Here is a 14,143-nt window from a genome sequence, read left to right on the forward strand (position 1 = left end):
GATATTTTGCACTGGAACATTACAGGGATGGTAAATAGAATTATAAGGTAACAGATTAATTTACCCTTATTAAAAGCAACATTGATTTGATTATGGTTCTAAAAGTGATAGCCAGAAGTTGGCCAAAGGATAAGATAAAGTATGCATGGCCAGAGGTAGTATGATATAGTGGGTCACATGTGAAGTCCTCCGAGTTCTAGTGCTAAAAGGGTTGTCATCCCAGTCATGGCAGCAAACCAACTGGGCATTAAGGTGGCTGGATGGATTGGAGGAGAAAAGTTGAGCCTGGGAGGCCAGTTAGGAGACAATTTAGGGAAGAGGTACTGAGAGCTAAATACAAAACACTCACAAGTGTGTATTGACAGAATTCAATAACTCCACTTATAACTATTATTATACTCTCCTGAGAGGTTGAGACATTGAGGGTTCGGTTGGGAATCCATAATGTAAATATGTAATGGACCCAGTGGGGAGGTTGTATGATAGCACTATTAAGCAGCCCCAGAGTAGAAGCATTTATCTATTGGGGAATAGTTTCTGGACTAATCTATTTCCATTTAGTTGTTTAATCATCTTGGATATCAGCCATTACCAAAGATATTCAATATAAAAATTTTCCCCAAGTTGACTATTTTCTATCTTCTCCTAGTTACATTAATTTTGTTCATGCAAAAACCCTTCCAACTTAATGTAATTGAAATGATCTGTTTTATGTTTTGTAATTTCATCTAGTTCTTGTTTAGTTAAGAACCCACACTTGGACCCTAGCTGTGAAACCAACACCCCTCTTCCCCCCCCATTTTCCACATCTGGAAAATGAATCCCAAGGTGGTAGTTTAGTAACTCGCCTTAAGTAAAAGAGATAGAATTTGAACCTAGATCCTAACTCTAGGCTAATATATTATATCTGATGGATGTCCAATTATTAAGAAGTGGTAAAACCAATTATGGCACATGTATTAATGGAATAATATTTTGCTATAAGAAATTGAGAATATGAAAGATTCAGGTAGAACAAAGGCAGAATTTTTTCAAACTCTGTTCTTTTCCTTCGAAGGCCTCTATTCCAGGCTAGACCTGACCCAGGCCACAAAGTTTAGGTTTATGGGCTACTAGATGGCGGAGTGGATGAACACTAGCCCTGGGTTTAGGACCTAAGTTCAAATTCAGTCAGATACTTAACACTAGCTGTGTGTCCTTAAGGAAGTCATTTACTCCCAACTGCCTTACCCCCCCACCCCCCAAATAAGTTTAGGTTTTATATTGGAATGTAGGTTACTTAACTTATAATAACATTTTGCTTCCACCATCACATGTAAGTATGTCGTCTTCATTGCAGGGTACTGGTTTCTTCAAAAGTTCTCCTCTGTTATACTTGCTACTCTCTAAGGTTGGTATCCTATTTCCTTTGTAGACACACACTTTTTATACTAATTATTTATACTAATTATTAATACTAATTATTTGAGTCATCTTTCAATCATCCTGACAAATACCCCCAGTAATGCTTTCATGACCCTTTGCTGGGGGTTACCCATCTCAATTCATGCTCCATCTGCTGCCCTCCAGATGCCCTGATATATCTGGGATGAAACTTCAGCTGTGCTGCTCACTCTCCTCCTATAGAATTCAATCGCTGGACAGCTCCACCTCATCAGAGTGCCCTTTCCCCCCCTCTTCCTTGTCCCCTTAATGTTTTGTTTTTCCCACTAGAATGTAAGCACCTTAAAAGCAGGGGTTGTCTTTTTTTTTCCCCCTTTGTATTTGTATATCCAGCACTTAGCACACAAAAAGCTTAATAAGGGTCTTATCTGATCTGAAATTTACAAAGAAATTTACAATTTCTTTCCTTGAGCCATCCGGTGAATTTGGTTTATTAATTGAGCTAAGTTAAAGAGAGGCAGCAGAGGGGGCCAATGTTGAGGTTGAGAAGGGGAACCCCCAAAGTCCCAGACCAGTGTAGCGAAGTATCTCAAAAGGATTTGCAGGCATGAACCCATCTCCTAGTCAAGGGGCAGAGATTTTATTAAAAGCAAAGTGAGGCCAATACTGAGCGGGCTGAATTCTAAGAATACAGCAAAGATACAGTACCCAGGAGATAACACACTTATAAGGCTTTCAATCACAGGTGGATAGGGCTAGGAAGTAATGTCCAAATTAATTAAGGGGGGTTTTCTTTGTCAAGAAAACCTCCCGGGCATAATGAAGTCATAGGAACATAATGAGTGACAGAACCACGAGATAGAAGCAAAGGTGTTTTTGTAAATTACCAAACGCTCGGAAAAAAATAAAGGATGATTAAGCAGTTCACTGGAGTTCATTCCAAAATAATGATAAAAATAACAAATAATGGGAAATCTGGATTTCTAAAGTTCCTTCCAGCTGTAACTTTCTTAGAAGCTACGGATTAAGCTTCCTGAAAGCAGAAGTTATCTTTGCTCCCGGTAGTTTCTCGCGCCCTTAGCCGCGCGCCTGCTCAGAGTAGGCGCTTAATAAATGTTAATGATTATTGAGATACAATACCTATAAAGACTCTACAAGGCAGATTAGATTTAGTGGGGAAGATCACTTTACCAGCCCAGATAAAGCAGTTTCTCATTCTCTAGCTTCCGCAGCATCGGAGAACCCCGGCTCAGCCTCAGGCGTTTTGTGCTTCTTCCTTCCCCCAGCCAATTTGCATTTGCTTCTCCGTAAAATCCTCCGACACAAAAGCGCAACATCCGTCATAAAAAAGAAATTAGTCAAGTACGATAACAAACGTGAGTTGACATCATTTCTAGAGCACTGAGGAAGAGGCCCGTAAACCCAAAGCGCTTTGCATTTCCAAAAAAAAAAAAAACAAAAAAACAAAAAAAAACCCCAAACAAACCAAAACCAAAAAGCAGCCGCGCACCAATTCAGAGCTCTGCGTCCAAGTTCAACCTTCGTGTTTTTTTAATCCCCTCCAACCACGTGGTTTAGCCTGGCTCATCTTCGCGGTCCCCTCCCCTCGCGGTTTGAGAACGCTTGCCTTTGGCGCCGAACCTTTCCCCTCTCGTAGTCGCTACCACTGGCTTCCGCCCTAGAGGGGGAAACGGACCAGACCAAGCATTCTCGTAAATAAAGTCGGGAGTGAATTCTCAAAGGAATGGAAGCTATGAGCAAAATATAAATTCCAGTTTTCCACGTAGAGTCTGGTGGGAGCTAGGCCCGGGTGGGGAATGGCAGAGAAGCCTTCCGGGGTATCCTCTTCTCCCTGCTAGGGTGGCGAAGATGGTTTGATCCAGACCGGGACACCGCCTCCTTGGAGGCCGCCATTTTATTTGGCTGGGGAAAGGATCGGGGTCGTGGGGGAGGGGTCGTATACTCAGCTCACCTGACTGGCGGAGAAGCAGCTGCGGGTCCCGGGAGGGTCTTTCTCCCGGGCCGGGAGCGAGGAATCATGTATATAAAACAGGTGAGCCCGGTGCCGTGCAGTCCCGGAGGAATCAAAACCGCCTCCGCTTCACGCCTCCCCCCTACCTTCTCCCCAGTCCTACGGGGCCCGCTCCTATCTCCCTTGTGGCAGCGGCGGGAGAAGGGAGGCGTCGCCCCCTTTAGTCTCCTGTCCCTTCCGCACGCTCTTGCCTCGGGCTCGGGGAGTACCTTTCTCCGGGTCCTAGACCACCGAACGGGTCTGCGGGGTGGTCGGGAAAATGCTAGCGGGAAGCGGCATTCTGGCTCCGGGAGTGGGTGGGGGGACCTGGGAGAGACGGGCCGCGTGGGGCCGGGGGAGGGAGCGGGATAAGTGGGGGCGAGGCGGGGAGGGGGGGGAGCGGGCCATTCTTTCCGACGCTGACCTGCCCTGGGGGGCCGCGGGCGGGCGGGCGTGGGGGTGTCTGCCTTGCAGGCCGCACTTGACTTTGCCCTTTACTAACCATAATAATAAACATCCACAATGATGTGCTGCTTCTTCCCCATCCCCTCCTTTCAGCTGATGCGCGCCGCTCCCCTCCCCTTCGCCTTTTTCGCCTCTAAATGTGGTAGGAACCTAATTAATGTTTTCCGAATTGAGCTCCAGGCCTGTCCCGTGGGTATTACTTCTGTCCAGCTGGTGGGCCCGTTGGAGTGCTGGAATCCTTGATAGAGTTTAAACAAGTTTCCCCCCCCCCCCCTTTTTTTTTTCTGTTACTTTCTTTGGCTCTTCCTCCTGGCATTTTTAGTCTTCTTAAACTTACTGCTAAAATCCCAGAGGAAGCCTTTCCCTATTCCCCTAAATTTTGGTGTCTTACCTTTGTTGATTATAACCAATTTATCTCGTTTGTGCCTTGTTTTCATATTTTTACATAGCCATCCATCCTTGGGTGGTCTTTAAGAGACTGAACTACCTTTTGCTTTTGTTCTTATCCCCAGCACTTAACCTGTCACTTAGTAGATACTTAAGTAAGTCCTAGTTGACTGATTTAGTCAGAGATCTAGTTAAGGAAGATATTCTGGACATCGAAAATACTGTGACATACTTTGTATTCATTCCCACTCCCATAAGGGTTTCTGGACGAGTCAGATTATGAGATTGGGAGGAGGGTAATGACGTGAATTGCTGTGTTAAGTTTTCCTTTTTAAGAACTTTATTTTTATGTATTTTAATATTTCTTTTAGGAACTTATTTTACATTTTATCACTTAACTTTTTTTTAGTGCACAAAAATACTCACCCCCCCCCATCGAAAAAGAATAACCATACCTTTGTATGACAGATTTGCATAGTCAAGCAAAAAAAAATTTTTTTCAAAATGACCGTGACCAAAAAGTATGTTTCAGTGTTCATTTTGAGTCCATCTCTCCTTCAGAAGATGGATAGCATTTTTTTTTTATTATGAATATTGTGGAATCATTGTTGGTCCTTGTTGATCAGGATTTGCCTTTACATCATTGTTAACTATACATTTTTCTCCCTGACATTACTTTCATTAGTTCATCCTAGTGTCTTTAATCATTTTGTAAAGCACAATTGAAGATGTTCCATCAAGCCTTGTTCTGGGCTTTCTTTTCTATCTTCACTGGGTGATCTCTGCTCCCATATAGTTATCAATGCAAATGATTCTTAAATCCATCTATCCTGCCCTTTATCTCTGCTGAAATCTGGAACTGCTTGTTCATTAGATATCTTGAACTCAGTCTGTCCAAAATTGAACCCATTCTGTTTCCCTCCTCTCTCAACACACATACACATTTTCCATTACTGTCTAGGACACCATCATCCTTTTAGCCCCCCAGGCTCACATCCTAGGTGACTTCCTCCACTTTTTCACAGTCTCTCACTTCCTGAATCCTATCTGTGGCCAAGACCTGTTGATTTCATCTTTTCATCATACTGTGTCCCCTACTCTCCTTTGATAATTGCCACCACCCAGGTGCCAGCCCTCATTACCTCATGCCTGGACTATTGTAACAGCTTGCCAGTGAGTTTGTTGCCAAAGCCTATCAATTTCACCTTTGTAACATATCTCTTATGTCCCCCCATCTCCTCTGATAGTACCACCGTCCTGTTACAAGTCCTTATTGCCTTGAAATTGGACTATTGAAATAGCCTGCTTAGGTGTCTGCCAGCTCCAAGTCTGTCCTCTTGCATGGGCAGTGATTTTCCTAAAACAAAGTTCGTATCATTTTCCCTAATAAGTAAACTCCAGTGGCTCCCTCAATATCAAATACAAAATATTCTGCTGTCAAGAGTCCTTAATAACTAAGCAAGCACATTCCAATCTCCCGCCTTTCCAGTCTTGTACCTTCTAGCCATGAACTCTTTGATCTAGTGACACTGGTCCCACAAACGAGGCACTCTATCTCTCTGCTCTAGTCACTTTTTTCTGGTTGTCTTCCATTCCTGGAATATTTTCCCATCTCATCTCTACCTACTAGCTTCTTTCAGGGCCCTACTAACATCCCATTTTCTATAGGAAAACTTCCAACACCTTTTAATGTTAGCACCTTTTAATTATTTCCTATTTATCCATCATGTAGCTTCCTTGTACATATTTGTTTGCTTGTCTCCCCTTTTAGTTTGTGAACTTCCTGGGAGCAGGGACTAGTTTTTGTCTTTTGTCCCCAGACAGCACAGTACCTGACATAATAGGTGCTTCATGTTTATTGACTAGTATGTCTTCCTTAAAAGTCTTTGGGGGTGGGAATGTCTAACAAGACGAGAGTCTTGTTAGATTTTTAAAGCTAAATTGGTTAAATTTTATAGCCTGATAAACTAAGATAGGAAAGTAAGCATTGTCATTTCTCAGCTAGTGTAGCAGCATCTGGGAATTCATGGGCTGAAAAGCAGAATTGTCTTTGATTCTAATGCAAGAGATACCTTGGGTGTAGTAAGAATTATAGACAATTTTATAGTATTGCCCAAGAGAGTACATAATAGGCTTAAAATTATCTTGGAAAAACTAATAAAGGTGTTTCCAGGATGCTATTCCAATGTACGTAATTACTTTGAAGCAATAGTAACACAATAGAATTACTATTTTAAAAATTTTAATTAGAAATTAGTTATTAGAAAGTTAGAATAGTGGTAGAAATTCACTATGATGAGTTTCTGTAATGGACTTTAAACTATAGAATTTCTTCATTATCTCCTGAATCTATTCTTCTAAATGTGGTCTCATATTTTAGTAAAGTCTTGAACTGAAGCTTCACTGTGACATGGAATTGATCCTGAGTTTTCAGAGACTCATGTCTTGCCAGTGAAACATGAACCTTGACAAGTTTTGCAAACTGATAAGATTTTTTTTTTTTTTGAGAAGAGCCCTATCATTCACCATAACCTAGCATTGGGAGAGGCACACTATTATTTTTCAGTTTGTGAGGCAGAGGTGAGAGCTTTCTCTGTGCATTAAGTCCCACACTGATCAATGGTGGATCATGGAGTAATTTAAGTATAGCTAATAAAATATTACCATCATACTTCAATACTAAAATATAATTCAATGAAAATAGGTACCAAATTGTCACTAAGATGTTTTTTTAAGAGAGTTGAGGAAAGTGTAACAATTTCTAAATTTAGTTGTTCAGCTAGGGAATTTTTTCTATGAATGGGGGGGGGGGAAGTTAGTATCATTTACATAATGAGCTAGGATAGGGTTTCTTCTTTACCTGAGGTTTTGAACTTTTTAATAGTATATTTTAATAACTATTTCAGCACAATTGATTTCCTTTTAAATACTATATATTTAATTTTATGCATTCAAAAACATTATTACAAAAAGAAAATCTCCACGCAAAAAAGGTAAAAGCTCCTAAGCTAATATAAAGGGCAGCTTTTCTTAATTTTTTTTCCTTTGGTTCTATAAGGATCACACAGTCAGAGATTTACCTGCAGTAACTAAATCCCCTAGTCCAGAGGTGTCAATAATAGGGTATGTACCACTTTTCCCCAATAGTCCAGAACGTGGCTTGAACCAGATTAAAATCTAATGGGAATTTTTTAGCAAAATAAATAAAAACAGTACAACATAGATAATATCACAGTTTAAAATTCAAAGTCACTATCTTAGGGATCCTTCTTGTTTTTACTTGAATTTAATCACTGTTGTAATCAATTCAAAAGAAATATAAAATGGTGCTTTTCTTGCTTTAAAAAAATAGATCATCTGGGGAAGGTAGGTGGTACAGCATCCTCCCTGAAGTCAGAAGGACCCAAGTTCAAATGTGGCCCAGGCATTTAACACTTAATGTGACCTTGGGCAAGTCAATTAACTCTAATCATCTCAGCAAAAAATAAAAAAGATCCCCTTGACACTTGGGTTTAGAAAGAGAAAAGATTATTTTTATTGGTTCTTAAGGATACCAATAAAAACAAAAACTAAAATGTTATGCTTTTCTGGGCCTTTCTAAGTGATGATTTCTTTTTTTTTTTTTTTTTTTTTGGCCTGGAGCTATGATTTCATGTGATTTCTAGTCTTCATGAGTTGCCTGAAGGTTCTAAGAGGTTGTGACTTGTGTTGTCATAGATAGGGGTTGAACTAACTGGAGGCTTTTTGATTCCTTCTGTCTTTAATGCCTCACTCATTCCTTACAATTAAGCACTTTTTAAAAAGTGGGATACTCCCTGTTGGAGATTCAGTTCATCTGTTTTGTTGATTGCTTCACTATTTAGTTATAGTAGTTCAATTAAGTCTGTGAAAAGTGCAAGTGTCCTATAGTGCAAGTATCTTACTTTAACTGCTTTAAGCTGCTATTTGTGATTATAAAAAAAGTTAAAGTATTCAGTATTGAGATAAGGACTTTTTAGTAAATGATACTTTTAAACCACTGCTTTCTAAAAGTTATTTTAAAATTGAAAGTTCTTTTCTCCCCTCCCCTCCAGCAAAGAAAGGCATTTAACAAAATAGCACAGTAAGATAAGAAACTATATAGAAAGTTCATTGGGCTTATGAAAACATTCTCCAAAATACACATATAATTGGTAAGAAGAATGCATATGCTGCGGGAGTATGCACAGAAGGGCACCCATATTCCAGCTTTTATGTAGGTGGAAATTAGGAAATAAAGGGGAAAAAATTAAATCTTAAAAATGGATGTCTATATTATATTTTAAATATGACATTTTTTTCTATTAGGTTATCATCCAGGGTTTTCGAAGTTATAGAGATCAGACAATTGTAGATCCATTCAGTTCAAAACACAATGTTATAGGTAAGTGCCTATTGTTTGAGTGAAGCTTGTGTGTATTTTATTATGTTCAATTTATAAATTAAAAGTTTTTTTTTCACCTTGTTAGATGAGAAATTATAAAGGAAAAAAAATCCTTATAGACATCTTCTAATATATGATTGTAGTGATTGAATCTTAGTTGTTTTAAAAGTATATTTGACAAGTATTCTTTTTAAGAATACAAATATTGTGAGCATTTATGTTGCTAAAAAACATGTGGATATCCAAGACAATATCAATTTTTTGCCAGCTAACAAGAAACTTTGTTACTGCTGGAATTGAACTAAGCAGTCACACATAGTAAACTTTTCTATGCAGTAATGCTATTCATTTGTAAATATTGAATGCATTATAGTGTTAGATATTTGTAGTTATCGTGCAATTTTAAAGAATATTCTGAGGCTAAAGCTATAGATACCTTTTTTTGGTTTATGTTGTGATAATTTGGCCAGAATTTTAAAAAATGATCAAAATTTATAGTCTTATTGCATTTTAATGCATGTCAGTTTTGAGATTTTTTTTGACATATCAGTGTTGATTATGAAAAGGTAACACTAATCAGTAATAATGTCTTCTGGGTAGTTATAACTTTGGCTATGTTTAGCCTTTTAATTAATATTAGTATTATGAATTAAAACAAATCAAGTAGCTTCGTAAATATTTTCAGCAATTAGGTGGCATATATGAAGCAATTCATTTTGAATGCCAACAAATAATTTTAAGTTTTTCCTGGATTATAAAGGTAAGAACACAGATCAATATTGAAGCAAATTTATCTTTTAAATTGAGATTGAAATGTTATTTGTGGCAGGTGACAGACAAATCTTTTTGTTTTATTTGTTGATTTTAATGTTATTTGTGTACTTTAAAAAAATTTTCTTTTGAATAAAATTTAGAAAAATTATTTAAAAGTCTTTAAATATTTTAAGCAGAATTGTATTTGCTTTAGACTTACTCATTTTAAAATTTTTATTTTTTAAAACTATAGTGGGCAGAAATGGATCCGGGAAAAGTAATTTTTTTTATGGTAGGTATTGAAATTTTTTTTTTTTTTTTTTTTTGTCTAGATGTCTTCCAGTCAAATGTAATGTAGTTGTTAGGCTATGTGTTTATAAGCTAGCTAAAAATGCTTTCTATAGTTAAATAATAGTACCTTCATTCGGGAATTTCTTGCTAAGTTCTTATCCTGGAGTCTGTATTTATTTTTTAATATTTTGATAACTATATTTCATTATAATTGGTTAACTTTGTAATCTTACATATTTTATGCTTTGAAAAATATTATTCTGAGAAGGGGCCTATGCGGTTTACCTGTCTCTCAAAGGCATCCATGATACAAAAAAGCCTAAGAACTCCTTGTGTTAGATTTATCAATAGGACCTATACTGTAGAAGAACCCTTCTAGTTCTAAATTTGTGATCCTTTGAACAATTATTGGAAAAAAAAAAAAACCATGCAAGACACAATCCTCTCTTTTGAAATTACTGTTCTGATGGTTTTATTTATGTGCTTATTATAGCTATTCAATTTGTACTCAGTGATGAATTTAGTCATCTTCGTCCAGAACAGAGATTGGCTTTGTTACACGTAAGTGAGATTATTTAATTATATTTATATATGTTTTATATAATCACCTATTCCTGTTGGATAAAAATCTTTTGTAAGATTACCATAGTTCTTTCAATTAATATTGCTATATTATGTTATTATGCAGTTTAATTTATTTTGTGGAAGCAGTAGGACTCATTTGAATATAATGTTTGGAAGAAATTGGGGTCTGGCTCCTAAATAATTTTTATAAGAGAAATTTTCTTATCTTTATGTTGAAGAGGCTCAATAAGAGGCTAAAAATATGCTCCATGTTCAGTCTGGATTCTAGTAACCTAGTGCCCCCAGATATAATAAATAAATAATAAACAATAAACAAATAATAAACAATAAATAAAATGATAAAATAGATAATACATAAATTATTTGAGAGCTTATGTATTATTCTAAGCTAAAGTCCTATTACCATGATTGTAAGAATATTAGAGTAATTTGGTGGGACTTCTAAAAAAGCTATTTCAGTCTGAAAGTTATTATTAAATACCCTTTATAAAAAGCATATGTTGGAAAATAACAAAAAAATTAATAAGAACACATTACATTTATTGTTTTCCTTCATCTTAGGAAGGCACTGGACCCCGGGTCATATCGGCTTTTGTTGAGATCATTTTTGATAATTCAGACAACAGATTACCTGTAAGTTGCCTATTAAAATTTTTTCAATAATTATACCAAGATTTCATACTTTTAAAATGTCTGTAAGTTAATCACTAACTTTTTTAGAAAAACATATTCAATGGAACTGTTTCTTTTCAAGTTCCAATTTTTGTCTTTCAAAAGTACCTAGAGAAAATTAAGTGTTAAAGTTTAAATGATTTATATTATATGTGAAGAAATGTGTTAAAAAAAAATATAGGACCACAAGGATAATAGTCAATAACTAATAAAATTTATTAAGTGCCTATGTGCCAAGCTCTGCTAAGTGCTGGGGATACAAATGAAAAAAGAAAGGAACTTAGAGCCTAAGGGAGGGAAAAACAGTTTCCCAAAGGAAATTGAAAAAAGGGAGGTTGGGGGTGGTGAAAGAAGGTAGAATTGTCAGTTAGGGAAGTTCCAAAGTAATACAACCAGCTGAAAAATGAAATGTTTGATAAAGCATATGTATTATCATAAAGTAGCCTCACATATATCAAATACAAAGTAAATATGGCAAGTCTGCTTGGGTGTTTTAAAATGAATGCAATGAGCCAAATTTAAATGCTTACATGTTATTTTTGGTTTTATTAGATTGATAAAGAGGAAGTTTCACTTCGTAGAGTCATTGGTGCCAAAAAAGATCAGTATTTTTTAGATAAGAAAATGGTAACGTAAGTAGTTTCCTTTTTCTTCTTTAGCCAATAAAAACAAAGAAAAAAGGTTTTCCCCCATACACCTGGTAGTATGCCTACATAATTTTTTCTTAATTTGTATTTATTTAATTGTACTTATTTTCTAAAGGTACAAAAAGTTTTTAAATGTCCTTAAAATATAGTGATAATACTTAATCTGTATTAAACAATCAACTTTTTTTGATTAACTTTCTTTAAGTTACTTAACAACTGGGGTAGTCAGTAGTTTATACTTAGAGATGAAAATTTTAGGATCATTCATATGAAAATATATCTCCTTCATGTTTATTGCCAGGAAAAACGATGTGATGAATCTACTTGAGAGTGCTGGATTTTCTCGAAGTAATCCTTATTACATTGTCAAACAAGGAAAGGTAAAGAATAGTTGTTATGTTGACACTTGAATACATTTATTGACTTTATTGAGACTAATACTTTCTCAAAATCAAATAAATTTTATTGATGATTATTGTTTTTTACATGACCATTCCTTCTGCATATCCCTTTTACTTCCCCACCAAATAGCCTTCTTTTTTTAAATAAAAATAGATAGTTAAGCAAAACCAACACACACATATTTGTGACTGAAAATATATACCAATTCCATATCCATAATCCCTTTCTACTCCTCTACTGAAAAGAGGAAGGTCTCATAGTTCTTCTGGTGCTAGTTTCATTTTGGTATTTTTTGTTTTCTTACGTTACTTCATTTTCATTACTGTAGTAATTGTATACATTGTTCTGGGTTTATTTTCTTTATTTTTTCAATTCATACGAGATTTCCCAATTAAAAAAAAAAATTCCTCACATTTGCCATTTCTTACAGCAGAATAATATTTCATTACATTTTTATTCCACTGGTTAGCCATTTTCTAATCATTGGGTATCTAATTTGCTTATTATTTATTTTTGGCTGCTGTGAAAGAACTTCTGATACTTTTGCTTTAAGTCTTAATGGAAAAAAAAATCTCATTTTCTTCTTAGATTTAGAAAGAACTTAATCGATCAGTTTTGACTACTTTTTATTATGATGATAAATTGTTTGCTTCAATAATAATGCAGGGGTATTGTAAATATTAAGTGGGTTTCTTGGTAGAAAAGTGTTTTTCAGCAAAATCTGTTTTATCACCAATAGACTTCTGTAAAATTTGAGAAACCTTCTACCTGGGAAAAATATGGTTGTAAGACAATATAATCATATTACCAAAATAAAGCAACAATTCTTTATTTTTGTAATTAGGGGAAAACTAATAAATTAAAAATACTGATGTCAGAGTAATACAAAATTAAAATGATAAAAGGGAAAATAAACTCTTGTACCATAAATCTAGCAAGAAAATTGTTTAATCAAGGTAAAACTTTGTTTACCTTTTGTTCCTCAATAAACTTTGTGAAAGAACATTATATAGTCATTTAACTATTTCTTTAACTTTTTTTTTTTTTTTTAGATTAACCAGATGGCCACAGCACCTGACTCTCAGAGACTAGTCATTTAACTATTTCTTTAACTTTTTTTTTTTTTTTTTAGATTAACCAGATGGCCACAGCACCTGACTCTCAGAGACTGAAGCTATTGAGAGAAGTGGCTGGTACTCGAGTCTATGATGAACGTAAAGAGGAAAGCATTTCTTTAATGAAAGAAACAGGTAAAATAACTCTTTGGATTTTTAGCTTATTCTTTTTGGTTGTAAAGAGTAATTTCTAATCCTAAATGTATATAATGTTTGATAAAAATACCTATAATTTTGTGGAGAAATAATTAATTTGAATGTCTAATGTATTTTATAACATTTACTCCTTGATTGAAATAACAGAGGTTATTTCATTTCATCTGTAGTGTGCCTCAATTTGCTATTTATTGAGGATTTCATTATTGGTGAGCACAATGGTTTTTAGTATCTAAAGGAACACAGGCATTTCAGTGAAGTATTGTTAAGCTTCAATTCCTTGTGTATGTTGGGAGTTGGGGAGAAATAGTACTTAAAGATTTTTTTAGAAAGTTTTAAAATTATAAAATTCAAATTAGTGCTAAGTGATTTCTTGACTTTTTTGGTATTTAATGATTAAATCACATATGCAAAACATTGATAATTTTGTTAGCAAAAGATCAATGTAAAAATGTGCAGTTTTACAACTCTCCATCAAGTTATTCTTCTAGTTGACAGGTTGCTCAGTATAATATTTTTACTATTGTGTAAATTGTACAGATCATACTTGGCAAAAAAACTAAGTTTATAGAGCTTCATAGGCTTAAAGCAGCTAATAGAGGCATGTAAGTGAAATAAAGAACATCACCAATTTAAGAAATATTTAAGTGTTGAATAACTTGGCTATAATGTTTTAGAAGACTTATATTTTGAGAATATTTGTATATTTTGAAAGAAATATTTAAATAATATTGTTTCCTGTCCAGTAAAAAAAAAGTTTAATGAGAAAAGAAAAAGTTGCTAAGTTAACAATTATAACAATAAATAGCTCAAAATTGTTCTAAATGAATTGCCCTCTTTTAGGTGAAAGGATAAAGCTTGGAAACAAAACAGA

At 35.3% G+C, this 14,143-nt stretch overlaps 1 protein-coding gene across 1 annotated transcript in view; it reads left to right on the forward strand.

Moving 5' to 3' along the window:
• The first annotated feature begins 3,421 nt into the window (after window positions 1-3,421).
• Window positions 3,422-14,143, forward strand: part of SMC3 (structural maintenance of chromosomes 3) — a 48,867-nt gene continuing 38,145 nt past the window's right edge. Inside the window, exons 1-8 of the mRNA XM_003755387.4 lie at window positions 3,422-3,436; window positions 8,573-8,648; window positions 9,655-9,693; window positions 10,186-10,253; window positions 10,839-10,910; window positions 11,502-11,581; window positions 11,898-11,976; window positions 13,131-13,248. Of these exons, the coding sequence (XP_003755435.1) occupies window positions 3,422-3,436; window positions 8,573-8,648; window positions 9,655-9,693; window positions 10,186-10,253; window positions 10,839-10,910; window positions 11,502-11,581; window positions 11,898-11,976; window positions 13,131-13,248 (547 nt within the window). The remainder of the gene's footprint in view (window positions 3,437-8,572; window positions 8,649-9,654; window positions 9,694-10,185; window positions 10,254-10,838; window positions 10,911-11,501; window positions 11,582-11,897; window positions 11,977-13,130; window positions 13,249-14,143) is intronic.

Source organism: Sarcophilus harrisii, chromosome 2 (genome assembly GCF_902635505.1).
Source record: "Sarcophilus harrisii chromosome 2, mSarHar1.11, whole genome shotgun sequence".
Lineage (NCBI taxonomy): Eukaryota > Metazoa > Chordata > Mammalia > Dasyuromorphia > Dasyuridae > Sarcophilus > Sarcophilus harrisii.